Below are 16,550 nucleotides of genomic sequence, written 5' to 3'. Positions count from 1 at the left end.
TGCCTGTAAATCAACCAGGAATTGTTTCAAAAGAGTGAACAAACAATTTAAGTAATCCAAAAATAAAATGATTTTATGCCTTTATTCACAGCTATTTGAAACATATCCACCCACCACACAAAACTTGTGCACCAATAGGGAATGATTGCTTTATTTACATTTCTCGGTCTAGAAAATGGTAGGCAGGTTTTTAAAAACTGAATTGAGTCACTTAGTACGTGGACTGTAGTTACACCATGCAGAAAGTGCTGTGGTTTCCTCAGAATGGAAGTTGGAATTTTTTTTTCTTTCTTTTCTTTAGAGCATTTATGGTGTTTTATTTTATTTATTCATACTGCTTGCCCTATGATCAAACAACTTTTCTTTGTTGTATATTTAGATCTCTTGGGTTGTTTTATTTCCTTCACTTCTTTAATGTTTTCCTCATGTTTAAATCATTTGCCTTTTATCTTTCTCAGCATCTCAAGCTATTTCTCTTTTTTCTAACCTCTGTTCTCCTTTTTGCTACAAGGAATTTAAAAAAAAAAACAAATTGAAATGAACTTTTTTTCCTACGAGCAAAGCTAGTAGCTATTGCAGTATCTTACACAGAAAATCTCTATCAAACAAATGAAACCTTTTCCTTTGACTCCAATAAATTTTAATTGAAATGCAGTCACTCCCAGGCATCTCTGGGTGTGGATTATTTGGTTAGTAAGTAATACTGTGCTTTTGGCCCACCTCCCAGGGAGGGACAGGGTCACAGGCCAGGGAAAAGGTTAGGCTGGCTGGTGCTACTTCTCCTCACCTTGTGGGGCTCAGGTAGAAAGGGACATTTGTACCCTTTAGAGCAGAGTACATAGTACAAATCCTTTCAGCAGTTTTTGGCAACCAGAAACCGTGCAAATGTTTTTGCAGATAAACTTGTGATCTTACTGGCAGTTTTAAGCACAACCCTCTGTGTGAGGTGATGTTGACATCTATTTTCTATTCATTGTCCTGCCCCACACTGTGCACACCACTTTCTACATCACTGGGTGTGCATATTTGTTTCTACCTGATGTGGAGAGCAGATCTCAGTTTGTTTTAATTCCTTGCATAAAGTGATTTCTGTTGTCATTTGCACTGGGCTAATGTGTGTGTTGGTCCTAGCCTTTTTACCTTTTTTTTTTTTTTTCTTACAACAAGGGAGACCAGAATTTACTACCAGCTCTTGACTTCGCAGGGCTGAGAGCAGCATGCTGTTTGACTTTGGAAGCTATGTAAACTATTCCTTCAACAGATTCCCAGCAATTGATGTCTGTCTTGCCGATTTTGTCTGAGTAAGAATTTCTGTGAGGTTATTTTTAACATATTTGAACCCCCTGACGGTGCTAAGAGGCACTTTTGCCACAAAGGAAAGTCAAAACCAATTCCCCGCAAAATGTTGAATGAGAAGCCTGCTCTTACTGAAGGCCAGTGTGTGGGCCTTGAAACTGGCTTCAAGAAGCACTTTGAAGGAGGCAAGTCTGAAGCCCAGTGTCATAGGGTGGCTCCAAAGCTCTGGCCTCTTTGCCTCACTGAGCGTTTCTTGCTGTGCCCATTATCTTTCTTCTGTGGGTCATTCAGTGTGCTGGAGATGTCCCTCTATGTACAGAGTAGTAGCTTCCCTTACACAGTCAAGGTAACCCTTCATTTAACCTGCCACCTAAACGCACTTCAAGTGCTACATTTGAAACTTTGCTATCAGAGAACAGCTCTCTTGAGAGATCTTCAGGGTCAGGAATCCATTTCCCCTGTCTTCCACCCAGGGCCTCAGTGGAAGCTGTTTTGAGTTTCTAAAGCCACCAAACTGATACTCCATGCCTGAAATTGGCTTCAAGAAGCACTTTGGGATGGTAGCTCTAGAATTCTTAAATTAAATATTCTTAAATACAATAATGTATGCAAAGCACCTGACATGGTGTTAGGCATATAGTTGGTGTCACACAGTTCTAGATGTGGGTTGCCTTTTTGGTGAGCTGTATTGTATTTCACAGAATACAACAAAAAGTAAGTAGCAGTCACCAAAAACTTCTTTGCATGGAAAATTTGTGGAGCTGAGTTTTAACTGGTATGACCCACCCATGCCCTGTGATCATATTAGATGTGGTCAGCTTGGGTTTCTTATTCAATTTTACTGATTCTGGCAGAAGAAAAGTTACTATTGGAAGGAACACCACAAAGTTCTATAGCCAGAGGTCTGTAGTTCTAATTTCTGTCTTTCCCACGTTTCTCCCTTCTTAATTTTTTTTTTTTTTTTGCAGTACTGGGGTTTGAACCCAGTGTTTTTCTATCACTGAGCCACACACTCAACCCTTTTTACTTTTTTAGGCAGGGTCTCACTAAGTTGCCTATTGGCCTCAAACTCATGATGCTCTTGCCTCAGCTTTCCAGGTAGCTGGAATTGTAGGTGTGTACCACATCCACATCCAGTCCCCCCCCCCCCCCGCTTTTGGTACCTGAGATTTAACTCAGGGGCACTTAACCACTAAGCCCCATCCCCAGACCTATTTTATATTTTATTTAGAGACAGGATCTCACTGAGTTGCTTAGGACCTCACCATTACTGAGGCTGAATTGGAACTCACGATCCTCCTGCCTCAGCCTCCTGAGCCACTAGAATTACAACAATGTGCCACCGTACCCAGCTCCCTTTTCTTTTTAAGGCAATGTCCAGACTCTTACTTTTCCCCATAAACCGAGGCCTATATCTTAGTGGGAAGCAAGAGGTTCTAGTAAAGTAGTTTCTGAAGTGTGGTACATGCACTTCTATATACAAGATTACTCACCAGAAATAACATATTCAAACTTAATCATATTTCTCTTTTTATTAAAAACTAGGAAGAGGGGCTGGGGTTATGGCTCAGCGGTAGAGCGTTCGCCTCATATGTGCGAGGCCCTGGGTTCAATCCTTAGCACCACATAAAAATAAATAAATAAAATAAGTGTATTGTGTCCAACTACAATTAAAAAATAAAACTAGGAAGAAATCAAAAGCTTCCTATGTGAACGGACACCAGAATCCTCATGCAGTCTAACTGCTAGAGGATCAAGATTCAATAATGGTACAATTTATTATTTGAGAAATTAGAAATATTTAAATGCCAGAACCTCCATGGGAGATTAAAAATAGCACCAGGGACATAGCTGTCACCTTTCTGGCTTCAGATTCCTCATCTGCAAAATAAAAGCTTTGGCAGGATTGATTGATGGGCAAAGCTCCTTCTAAGTGCATTCAGAATTTGAGGATTTGAAATGTGAATTCAGAAGTATTCTTGCCCTTCCTTACCCCTCTTTTGTTGTTTCAGTATTTTCATTTTTTGCCCATAAGGCATCAGCCTGTTACTCAAGAAGGCCCTTGGTGTACTTCTTCCCTGCTGTTAGGTTCTCTGTGCCTGGTGTGTTCTCTGTGTCTTCTCTGTCATTGCTTCTTACCCTCTGCTGTGGCAGATCCTTATTCTCAGAATCCTGTGTTCAAAGCCCAGCATGGTGATCCCTGTGATCCATCCCAGCTACTCAGGAGGCTGAGGCAGGAGCATGGCAAGATAAGGGTTAGCCTGGGCAACTTAGAAAAGGGACTGGGGGTGAAGCTCAATGGTAGTGCCCTGGGGTTCAATTCCCAGTACTGGGAGCGGGGGAGGGGAACTGTATTTAAATACACAAATTGCACATTTATATTGTGCAGTTATGCAGCACTTGAGCATCGTGAGATTTTTAAAATTCCGTGTTTTAATTGAATCCTATCTTTTCTGTCTTCTTGTTAGCCAGATGAAATGACAATAGTTTCTTGAAACTAAGCATATTCAGAGTACCACAGCCACCAATATCCCCGGTTCCCTTATTATTAAAAGCAACTAGTGCAAAACTTACCCTGTGGGTCAGTGGAATATTCCATGCACTCTCATTTGCTGCCCTGAAAGTCTCGAATGGTACCTACTATTGTTCTATCCCATTTTACAGAAATAGAAGCCAAGGCTGAGAAGTTAATATAACCTTGTCCAAGGCTGTGACTAGAATCTTTTTGTGTGTCTTTTACTTAATGTCCTTAAGGAGCTTCCTGATAATTGTAGGGGCTTCTAAGACTTCCATTCAGTTAGCATTCCTTCTCAGAGAGGGAGCATATTCTTTGGCTGCTCTTTACCTTTCCAATTTCTGAATTTAAACAATCTGCTTGCAGTTGAACCTTTAGTGAGGATTTAAGCTGCTCACAGGAAGGCAGATGTACCTATTTGTGCTTCCCCAGAAGCACATAATAAGGCTTAGATAAGCTGATGGTGAAGCTGTGCTAATCATTCCAAATTGACAATTTATTGCAAATTCATCCTCAGAATTTGCTTATCTCAGGAGGCTGGTGCACAGGAAGAGTCCTTTGGGGATTCCTTTGGCAAGGGACACAGCTGTCGGTGTCTGCTCCTTGCTGTGCTCACCCCACGCCCCATCCCACCGGTGAACTGCCACAGTACTTGCCTTTTGCAAACCAGACTCACAGTTCACTTATGATTTCTAAAAAATAACTGATATTAGGGGCATCAAAAGACAGACTGCCTTCCTACCTGCCTTAGGGCTCTTAGTTGAATCATCAAGCTTATTCTTGACCCCCACCCCATCCCTGCCATACCACACCCCTTCTAAATTCCTTGCGTCATGTCCTGGTTTTTATTCCATTCCTCAAGTCCAAGGGCTGGGTCCTGAGTCCTCCCATCAGGTGATGCCACAGGGAGAGGCTGGCACTGGGCTTTATCTTTGCATATTGAGCTGCTTTGAACCTATAGGTTTCTGGTGGCACTGATCTGCAGTGTTGATCAGTGGCTGCTCTGGTGCTTCTTCTCCTGAGTTGTGCCCACAGGACCCTTGTCTGTGCCTCACCCATCGGCTAGCTCTTTGATCTGATGAACATGTCTTCTTAACACCCAAATATCTTCTAGGCTGATGCATTGATGGCTACATTTTGCCCCTAGAGGAACATGGCACTGTGGGTCCAGGGTCCCCATTTGTCCAACCAATAGCTGCTGCAGTTAAGAATTCACACAGCAAAGATGTTGAGATTCATGCAGCTTCAAATTAATTCACCCAACTAGTACTGATTGAACACTAACTACCACCTGCCGTGCACTGCCCTGCATGCTGGGGATGCTGAAGGAAACAGATGTCCTCTGAAGACTGACATGGCCCAGAGCTTTATCTTTTGTCTTGTCTCAAAATATTAAATAAATGGCATTGGGAATATAACTCAATGGGTTCAATTCCTAGGCCTCAAAACAAAAAAACAAAACAAAAATATAATAATAGGAAAATTTCACAGTGTCATTGTACAGATGAAAGAATTTCATACATGGTACAAATGTCACGCAACAGTTACAGTGAACTTTAGAATTAATGCTCTTTCCAATAACCACTTATTTTGTGATGAGAAATTCTGTGTCAAATGGCCTGGGTTTGAAGCCCACCTGTTGAACTGAGCAAGTTACTTACTTAGCCTCTCTGTACTTCAATTTCCTGCCTTGTAAGATTGCAAGGATTAAGTTATCATATGTAAAGTATGAGAACAGTATCTGGTATATAGTAACAATTAGCTGTTGTGTAGGAAAAATATTTTATTCTGTTCATTCTACAAATATCTGTGGGGTGTCCTGGAGGTATCCTAATCCCTGTAGGAGGTCTTGGATAGAATGGTGAATGAGACCCAGTTCTGGGGGCCAGGCACTCAGATGGTGTTGCTTACTAAGGCAGTGAAGTGAAGGAGCGGCTTCCCAGAGAAGACGATGCCCCAGTTGAGCTGGGCAGCAGTTTACTAGGCACAGGGTTGGAGTGGGGTTGAGGAGTGTGGGAGAATATCCCAAGCAGGAGGTTAGCCTGGCAGAGTTACTGAAGATCCCACCTTACCCACAGACTCCAGAGTTCAAAAACAAACCCCAGCCAGGCACAATGGCACACTCCTATAATCCCTGTGGCTCGGGGAACTGAGGCAGGAAGATCGTGAGTTCAAGGCCACGATAGTGAGACCCTATCTCAAAATAAAATATGAAACAGGGCTGGAGATACGGTTCAGCAGTTAAGCGCTGCTGGGTTCAATCACCAGTACCTCAAACCAAAAATCAACCCATTATGGCATGCCTGCAAAATGGTATTGTGGGAGCCTCAAGTTCAGGGAAAGCAGGGTCTGAGGGGAACAAAGGCAGATCAGGGAAACCTTGCTACGATTTGCACGATTTGCACGTTCCCAGTTGTCTTCTGGGAGCAGCCCTGAGGGCTTCCAGTCCAGGTTTGCAGGGCAGCCAGTGTCCCATGACTGCCCATCCCTCTAGATTGCCAGTGGCTATACTCAAAGGAGCCACCACCAGGCTTTGCCTGGAGAACAGAGAGCCTACAGGGCTGCAGAGAGCCTGGAGTGAATTACAGAGCTGGGACACAGGACATCCAGGCTTGTGTGTGTGTTTACAAGGGATGAGAATGGGGGTGGGGGGTTGAGACCTGTTCCAAATAAGGGGCTTGTAAGGGGACTTTCGGTGAAGATCGAAGGGGAAGGAGCCACCCTTCCAAGTTTTCTGGAGATTGAAAAGGAAAGAGGACAGAACAGTGCTGGTAACACTGGCGGGAAGCACTCCTAGGCAGAAAGAATAAATAGCAGGTGTCCAGGGGAGCATGCCCTCCTCAGCCACAAGGCAAGGGCTTGCCTTGAGAACTGGCCCGTGTGTGGTGGGAGGATTTTCTGAGGCAAGAAGACCAGAGCAGGGGCCTTAGGACCACTGATGGAAAGTGGGGGAAATTCAGAACATGAATACAGGATAGTTTTTACCTGTGAAAATGGAAGTCTAGGCTTTCATTTCCCAACTAAAGGGAAGCGTGGTCTTGCCATGGGAGACTTTTCACAGCAAGGAGAAACACATCTAGGAAGTAGAACAGACATCATTTAAATTTGCCATGGCTATTTGAAATCTGTGGAAATCTGTGGCCCCAAAGGGGGCAACAGCAGTCCTCACATGTGGATCATAGCACCAGGGAGGACCATAGATGGGTATGTACAACCCCACGTTGTGTATTTTAAAATGTTCATCACCATAGTCACTTTTATATATTAAAGAAATAAAAAGAGCACACCCAGCAAGTGATCTTATGGATATTATTGTATAGATTTAAGCCAAATTAACAAAGTATTTCATAGAAAAATCTGAAGCATAGGATTGGTGGAACTTGGCTATAGGAAAGTTGTTGAAGCAGTTGAAAGTAACCAATGAGTAGGAAACGCTGGAGTGTGGTGTGTGGCAGAAATGTTAGTAATCCCACATGGACACACAGTGTGTGGGGGCAGGCACCTTCCTGCTTCAAGCCATATTAGCGTTGATGGAACAGGTTGAAAGAGATGCAGACATGCAAGTGCTTTTACAAATCGAAGAGGAAATTACCTAAAGACTTTGCTTTGCAAACTTGTGGTCTGGTGGTAGGTGGCTCATCCCAGGCAGCTGGTCATCAGGGCAACCCTTGTCTTCATCCTGTAGTTGGGTTGTGGATGGAGGGGCGATGCCCACAAACATTTTTACACAAAGCTTCTACAACAGAGTGACTGTCAACCCTGCTGATAAAAAACACTTTGCAGTTCCTGCAGTGGGATTGTTCTGGAAGCATTGTATCAAAAACTAATAACAATCTTCATATTTTTTTCTGTAATGGTATTAATCAGTAACTTACTATTTGGAAAGTGCTTAAAACAGTTCCTGGCCACCAGTAAGTGTTATGTGCTGAATTCATCATGTCTAAGATGCCACTGGTTCTAAGAGACACATGATTATTTTATCTACTGCTTCAAAAATAAACACTCCCAGTGGAGCTGGGACACACCCATACTTGTTATCTTTTACAATCTCCCCCCCCACACACACACACACCTGCTCCAACCAGTGTTTCCAGCCTGGAATATGTCGTCCATCCTTAGCTTCCTGATCATGTCATCAGATTAAAACACTCCTACCAGCCAGGTGTGGTGGCACACATCTATCATCCCAGTTACCTGGGAGGCTGGGACAGGAGGATCTCAACTTAAAGATCAGCCTGGGCAATTCCCTGGGCAACTCAGCAAGACCCTACCTCGAAATAAAAAGGGCCAGGGGGATGCAGTTTAGTGGTAGGGTGCTTGCCTAACACATGGGAGGCCCTGGGTTTGATCCCCAGTGCTGGGGGTGCAGGGAGAGGTGGCTCCACCCCTTAAAGGGATTGGGGTTTGTTTTGATTGTCAATCTTACTTGGTCTTCACAGTAGCTTCCAGGCAGCCTAGTGTTATGAGCCTTCTGCTGAGGAGGGGACCAGCTCTGAGAGGTTGAGTGATTTGTGTGACACCCTGTGGTTCCGTGGCTCAGGGTCTTGGCTGGGAGGGCTAGTCCTTGAGAGTGGCCTTGGCTTTCTGAGATGGAGTTGACCGTGCTTACAGCCATGCAGCCTGAGTCAGTCCTGGTTTATGCCTGTTGTTCCAGCACTGTTATTAACAACACCCTCTTCCACTTTCAAAAGTGACCCAGGTTGGATGGTAAATTACATCTGCTGTGACCGTGGACCGCTTGTCCAGTGGGGTCAACTCTTCCAGGAAGGTTGATTACAGCTAACTTGATTTTCAGCCCCTGGACTTGGTGTCAGCGCTTGGCTTGGAGGATAAGCCTTGGAAGGGAGCTAGAGCAGAAAGAGCAAAGGAAAGCAAGTCAGAAATCCCAGGGTCGAATCTCAGGGATTAAGTGCTATCGGGAATGTGAAAATGGGACACAAATGCTGAACTTTTGGTAGGACTGCATTGTCTTGAATGAATGTAATAAGCACATTCTCAGTTCCTTGAGGTTCCCTCCCCAGCCCCATCTGCCAGTCCCCAGGAAACCTTCTCAGTGCATCTTCTCCAAGCAGAGGAACTTGGTATAGGACAGCCCTGGACCTCAGTTTCCTCATTTACAAAATAGTGATGGGGGTGTGGGAGTGGGGGATTACAACACTTGTGTCTTGCTGGTGTCGTGAGAATTAAATGAAGTAAAGCATTGGCCTATACTTGTAGGTTCAGTAAGTTTTCGTTTCAACTACCCAAAAGTTGAGGGGATGGAAGTGGTTTGTTGGCTGCTGACAGTGGCCATGCCTTCCCTTCCAGAAAGTCCCCTTCCATGTGTTAAATCCAGCTCAGCACACACACATACTTGATTCAAAAATACATCTTTGTCTCATCAAAATATTGGAGGTGTTTAAATTCCATAAAGTTGAAATAATGTATTGCGAGCTTAAGGCTGGTTCACATTGCCTTAGACATAGAAGACACACACGTTCTTATGGTTGATCATTTTCTAATCACTTCTAATGGAAGTGCTTCATTCCAGTCAAATAGGAGAAAGGCAAAAGGTAGAATTCCAGAATGTTAATTTAAAAGTCCAAGTCTAACGGACAGGTCTGTTCCTTTCCTGTTGTGACTCACTGAGGCAGAAAAGTCGCATTAGAAAGCAAGCTCAGTTCGAGGGGAGGGGGGGGGGATAGGGAGGGCAGCAGAATACAACAGACACTAGTATTGCTCTATGTATATACATGGCTGTATAACCAATGTGATCCTGCAATCTGTACACGTGGAAAAATGAGAATTCATAGCCCATTTGAATCAAATGTATGATATGTCAAGATCATTGTATTGTCTCGAGCAACTAAAAAAATAAAAATAAAAAAAAGAAAGAAAGCAAGCTCAGTTCAACTGCAGGCCAGAGCTTTGCCATTGTCCATTGTTCACAGTGAGAATATGGTTCATCTGCTACCAGGGAGATGCACTTACAGCATTGGAACTGCAACATTCCAGGCCCAGGTTTTCTGGAAATTTGATCTGCTGTCCTGTTCTGCTCATGGACCAACTAAACTGCCCACACATGGTACTGTCCTTGTCGTCCAGACGACATCTTCTGATTGTCTTTTGAAGCTAGAAGCTGCACAGAATTCCGTTTTAAAACCACGGTCTGGGCATTTGGCTTAGAGAACTCTGTCAATGCTAAACTAGCAAATGCTCAATTTGATTGACATTGTTCTAAGTGTTTCTATTTATTTTTAAATTTTGCTATAAGTTGAACTTCCATAATTTGAAAACCCAAACTCTAAAACCCAAAACTTTTTTAGTGTCGTCATGACACCACACCTGGAAAATTCCCCAGCTAACATGTGACAGATTGCGATCAAAATGCAGTCACACGAAAAGTATTGCATCAGTTTGCCTTTAGGGTACGTATATAAGTTATATGTGAAATATAAGTAAATTCCATGTTTAGACGAGTCCCATCCTCAAGGTGTCTTATTATGTATATTCGAATATTTCAAAAACTAAAAATAATATTTTAAAAACTAAAACTAATCCCAAATCCAAAAAACTTGGTTCTAAGCATTTTGGATAAGGGATACTCAACCTGTAACACTTTCATGTGATTAACATTTCATGTGAACAGTACAGGAAAATACAAAATGGAAAATAAGTCACCCTTCTCCTAAAACCCCAGACCTTTTCCCTAAAGGTGCCTTGTGTAACTTTGATCAAAATGATTGTAACACACATGCCTTTAAAAAATATGCATACAAATGCAGTCATTCAATATTTTTCCACATATTGTTTTTTTCCTCAAACAGTGTATCTTGATCTCCTTATGTTGGCATGCAAGTCCTATTCAGGACTATATAGTACTTCTTCACAGAGTGTCATTGCAGCCAGTTACAAACATGTGACAGTGAACAAATCTGTACATGTGTCTGGCCACCCATTTGCAGGCATTTCTTGGGGTAAACTAAAAATGTAATTGTCAGAACAAAGATATGTGAATTTTATTTAATTAATTATCTGCTTATATACTAATCTGTGTCTAAAATTTTGGCATCTACTTCCAAATTGCTTTCTAAAAATACTTTTCAGAGGCATTTGGAAGGGTAGTCACCCCAAGACTAGGCCCTGCCACACAGGCCTGTTGTGTTTACGTGGCCTATGTAATGGCTTCCCTTTTCTGGGCATCTGAAGACTGCAGCTACCCAGCGTCTGAGTAACTCGTCTCTTGTATGAATTAAAAAGTGAGAGTGTTTGCAGAGGTGCCCGCTGCCGGGCGGGGCCTGCCAGTGCCCTCCTGCAGTGGAGGTGGACTTCCCTGGCAGCATAATGCCTGCCTTGTGCTCTGACTCACCTTCGCTCTCATCCGCCTTGGTAAACACGCCAGTTAGTGAGGCTCCACCTTTTAAAACCAGTCGCAATCAGGCAGCCCAGGTTTCTGCCCCACAGTCCCCAGGGGGAACTCTGATGTCTCAGCGCCACCTCCTATGGGTGAGCGACACATCAGGCCATTATGAGGGTATGGGTGTACACCACTCTCTAGAACTTGCCTGTGAATCAGATGCATTTTAATCAACTGAGTCATCATTAAGAAACTAAATGTAGGTCCAAGAAAGTCCGAACTCAATCCCTATCTACTGGGACATTTCGCCCTTGGAATGTGTGACCATTGCCAGAGCTACAGGTAACTTTCGTTATTGGTGTTACTGTTTTCATCTCTTGGCTGGCGCCACCTGCTGCCTTTCCAGCCGGTACCTCTTCCTCCAGGGCCACTGGAAAATGAAATAACCTTGCTGAGCACCCTATTTATTTAAAAGATTTCCATTTTTAGTGGGGTAAACAAAGAGGAGTTACCCAGAAAAGAAGCCCACAGAAGAGAAAAGCAGCTCTTACTGAGGTGTTGTGACAGATGACACTAAGGAAGTGTCATCTATCCCTACTGGCCCACTGAGTGTGCTCAGCAGCCACACCTGCCCCACCTCTCAGTCAGGAGTAGGAGCTAGAGATAAAGGGGGAAATGCAATCAAGGTGATTTGTCCCAGCCCTAATATATGTTCCCCCCTCTTCTAAGAGGTCCTCTGTGTCCCTGAATAACTTTCAGTCTCTCTTCCCAGTGTGTGGGGCTGTGAATGGTAGACATTTCCCACCCTGTGGCCAGCCTCTCCCCATGGCAGCTGTGGTCAAGGAGGCCTCTGGATAAGTCACACATTGTCAACTCACTTGTCCCTGCAGAAAAACAGAAAACAGGTTTTTCCTTTTTTTTACACCCTGGGGGAATCTTGAAGCTCCCCTGAGCTGGGATGAGAGCCTGAACTTCTACCTTTGGTTTCTAGCAGTTTCCCTGTGGCCTCTGCTGCCTGGTGGGTTCTGACCTGGTTCTCAACAGTCCGTGTGGGTCACCCATCCCCCAAGGGCTCTGCATTGCTCCCACCCTCCCTAGCTCTGGCACAGCAAGTTATAATTGAAAACCTTTGGCACTTTACAGCTTTCTCAACAGAAAAATTGAGATAATAATACACGGTATTAGGGAAGGTTGTGAAGGTTGAGTGAGTTCATGTATTGTAACTATAATTGGGGGAGAGGGGAGGGGAGTCAGTGAGGGAGGGCCCGCTCCCAATACACACACACACACATTTGTGAGCCATTGAATACAGAATATGTATCAAATTGAAAACAACTCCAGTGTTTTAGTCTTTGATGCTAAGAGGAGGTGGTCATTAACAAAGATTATATGTCTTTTTAATGAGCAATTCCATTTTAGAGATAGTCTGTCATTCCGTTGCCATTTTAAAACTGAACAGGCAGAAACATCTAGTAAGTCACTGGGGAGACAGTGAAAGAGCCATTTGGATGAGTCCATAATCACTGGGTCTTTGATCCACATCTTGCCTTTGCTATGTACTAATTGGGAGATCTCAGCTTCCTCCTGTGAGATGGGGAGTGTTAACCTGTCTCTGATAAGGTGGTTGGCATAGTAAGTGGACTGGCTTCCACCAAACAGCTTCTTGTTTTCATATGCAGGCACTCTTTGGCTTACAAATGAGGTTATGTCCCAATGAGCCCATTGCAATTCTTTAAAAATTGTAAATTGAAGGTGCATTTAATTTCTCCTAACCCCGCAACCACCACAGCTTAGCGACACAGTGCACTGTCATAGAGCATGGGTCAGTGACGTTCAAGATCAATTGGCTGCTGAGGAGCTATAGCTGACCAGCATTGTAACAGCATATGGTACTGCGTGTGGCTATCCCAGGAAAAGATCAAAATTCCAGTTACAATTTCTACTGACTGCATATTGTTTTCACACTATCGTAAAGTTAAAAAAAAACAAAATCATCAGTCCAACCATAAAGTCAGGACAGTCTGTAGTAACTGCTCGGGCCACGCTGTTGGTTCCTACTCTACTGTAGATAGAAGGCTCGAGAACCAGGGGAGGGAATCTTCAGTGTCCAGTGATATTTGGGGCCGTGAAAATCAATGAACTCCAAAGGGATCTGGGGAATACCTGCTTTTAGGAGGAGGAAACTGCCTCTGAGTGGGAGTGGGGGACAGGTAGGACTCTTATCACCAGGCAGTGAGGTGGGGAGAAAGACAGTGGAATTGGATGCCCAGGCGGACACTGGTCACCATGAGAAGGTGGCCACTGTGAATCAGTACACACACACTGACACAGAGCTCCTTTGTCTCTTGTCCTTTGTAGAAGTTAAATAACCACTTATCAGTAGCCTTCTGTTTTGTTTAACTGTGCTTATGTATTTCAAAGAAGAAAAAACATTTGTGGCCCTTCTTGAGTAGGTGGACATTTCTTGGGGTTAAAACACCACTGACACACCTACAGATTGGTTACTCCAGGACCTTCGTTTTCTATGTAGAGTAACTTCTGTGGGTTCTGGGAAAGCTGGAAAAGGAAGTGAAGGAGGTGGGGCCTGGGGAGGAGCCGCCACACTCTGGTTGGAAGTAGACCTCAGGCATTGGATGGAAGGCCGTGAGTCACGCTGCAGCCTGTGCTTTTCCTCTCTTCTGCTTTGCCACAGAGGAAGAAGGAGCGGTGAGGGCTGAGGTAATTTTGTAGAACTGATGCTGCGTGTGGTTCTGAGAAAGCCAAATATATCATATAGATCATTTCCCTCTGCTAGGCAGCATGGGTGGGCAAACCTTCCAGAACTTCTTTCCACAGCTTGAGCCCATGGCACCGAATTGATTTTCCTACGGCGGACCCTTCTTGGCTGATTTTTTTGACGATTGCTTTCCTCAGAGCCTCTTAGAATGTGCACTTAGCAAGGAATCTGCCTCCCTTAGAGAAACAATTGAACACATTTTAAAAATGAAATTTAGCGTGGCTTCCATATCGTCTCTTTTCACCTCCTGCTTCTCTCAAGGAGCCTCCTATTCCCTTTTCTCATCCAACTTTTGACGTCTGAGCAGCAGCCTTTCTATATACACTTATTCAGAATTTTTTCTCTGCTTTGTCCAACCCCCCCAAGTAGTGAACCCCTGGGAGGGGGCGGGGCTGGGCCTCACCCAGTTCAGTGGTCCCCACACTCACCCAACACATGGAGTTTTCAAGAGGATATATGAAGTGTTTGAAGGCAAGGGACCATATTCCAATATCTTGTCACATGCCTGCCATTCATTATTACATATGTATTGGCTTTTTTTTTTTTTTGGCTCCTATTGAGTGTAGATTATAATGAATGTCCTTCCTTTGGTCTCCCCTTGCAAATTCAAATTGAAAATATTTTATATCTATTGTAAATGGCTCCTTCTTCAGGAAGTCACGTCTTCTGCCTCAGCCAGGACAAAGGCGTCTTTCCCCACCCTGGAGGTATATTTTGAGTGTGTTCATGTATTGACTGTCGATGATGCATGGATTGCTTTGTCCATCATCATCTAGGTGTCCTTCAATGGACTTGAGCTCCCAAGTGCCACCACTTAGAGTGAGTCTGTGCTCCAGCCTGAGGACTTGGGAAATAGGCAAACATATGGAGGATTGCACCACAGAAATGCCAAGTGAAAGGAAGCCCTGCAGTCCCCAGTGTTCAGAAGCCACTGCTAGTCAGCGTGGCTCTGGTGTCTTGTATAGCTGCCCTGCCCATTTCTGGTTAGTACAGAAATGGTCACTCATTGCAATGTGCTGAATGTGGAAGGCCAGCATTACACGGACAATGATAGGTTGATGACTTGAGGAATTATGACAACATGACCTAGTGATTGCCTGATACATATTCTTTCCACCTCTGGGTTCTATCATGGAGTTTGAAAAACAAGTCTGGAAAGTTTTTATTTCCTTGCCCATTTTCACCCACAAGTTCAATAAACACAGTAAGATTTTAGGAGGTATCAGAGATTGTCCTTCTTGTTTTGAGCTGTTCCCACACTGTTTCCTTTACACACGAAACGTGACCCTCACAGCAACTCTGTGAAGTGCATCTTATTTCTCTCATTTTACAAATGAGAAGAGTAGCTTCAGCCACGCAGTGTGCTTGAGTAACTTTCCCCTATTTATCTGTAGGTGACAAACCTGGAATTTGAATCCAAGTCTATGAACGCAAAATCTTTGCTGCAATTTATCTGAGAAATATTTGAAAAATTAGGTTTTGTTGTTGTTGTTTTTTTAAACTCCAGAAGGATGTGAGCTGTCCTAACAGTTATGTGATTTTTTTTTTGTTGTTTTTTGTTGTTCCCAGGGGAGCAAAGGCGCCTACCGGTACCACTGGCAGAGTCACAATGTCAAGCACAGTGGGGTGGACGACATGGTGCTGCTCTCCAAGATCACAGAGAGCGCCATCGTGGAGAACCTGAAGAAGAGATACATGGATGACTACATCTTCGTATCCTTACTGGTTGCTGTGTTATGATACTTTGCACAGTCAAAACGTAGCTTTATACCTGGTCAGAGAGCCACCTGAAGGTCTGAATTTTTATGCACTCACAGCATTTTCACCGTTTGGGAATGAGGAGCTGGACTTTTGTGTCCCTTGGTTCATGCTATGAAAGGGCAAAGATGATGGATGTTAAATCATCTTCCTGGCATTTCACAAGGTCAAGTTTCGGCTGGTATTTCACTCTATGGTATTGTCCCTTTGATGTGCTGTGGCCCACACATGGTATCTCTAGATCTTAGAAACTTAGAGAAAGTCCTGGTTTGCAGAGAGTCATATCAGTAATGTAGCGAGTTTCATTCCAGACTTAAAAGGTTTGTAAAAGATTGACAATTTGGCTTTTGTTTTGTTTTGTTTTTGCATGAGGCAGTCGTTTTGCATCTTTGTTTACTAAAGGAAACATGAGAATGCAGATCAACTATTGAAAATGCCTGACATTCTTGAGTTGTTCTTTATGTTTCAGTTTTAGCTTGCCGGATGCCATTTCATTATAGGGCTTTTAAAAATGCAGAATGGAAATTTGATTCAAATGTGTGTTGACTTCATTATAAACAGAGAACTGTGATATTTGCTTCAGTTCCTATAAGATTCGAGAGTTCTGATCAGTGCAGCTATGGGAAGAAATGTGCATGTGGTATCATGGGAGTTAGCCATTGATGTGCAAAGATCTGTGTGGAACCTGCATGATGGTACTGAAAGGTTTAACTCTGATGCTGGTGGTGACTTCTGAAGGTATGGTGTCAAGGATGACCTAGGGCCAGGGATAGTGGCGCATGCCTGTAATCCCAGAGGCGCAGTAGGCTGAGGTAGGAGGATTTCGAGTTCAAAACCAGCCTCAACAACTTAATAAGGCTCTAAGCCTA

The 16,550-nt window shown here is 43.7% G+C and overlaps 1 protein-coding gene across 1 annotated transcript in view; it reads left to right on the top strand.

The window, feature by feature from the left end:
• The window catches only part of Myo1e (myosin IE), a 191,099-nt gene that overhangs the window by 64,511 nt on the left and 110,038 nt on the right, over positions 1-16,550 (top strand). The window contains exon 2 of the mRNA XM_046460896.2: positions 15,493-15,636. Coding sequence (XP_046316852.1) covers positions 15,493-15,636 — 144 coding nt within the window. The remainder of the gene's footprint in view (positions 1-15,492; positions 15,637-16,550) is intronic.

Source organism: Marmota monax, unplaced genomic scaffold (genome assembly GCF_021218885.2).
Source record: "Marmota monax isolate L192 unplaced genomic scaffold, Marmota_monax_Labrador192_F-V1.1 WCK01_AAM20220418_F8-fsc00001, whole genome shotgun sequence".
NCBI classification, from domain to species: Eukaryota; Metazoa; Chordata; class Mammalia; order Rodentia; family Sciuridae; genus Marmota; species Marmota monax.
The sequence above is the reverse complement of the archived record's forward strand: the minus strand, read 5'-3'. Positions and strand labels throughout refer to the sequence as shown.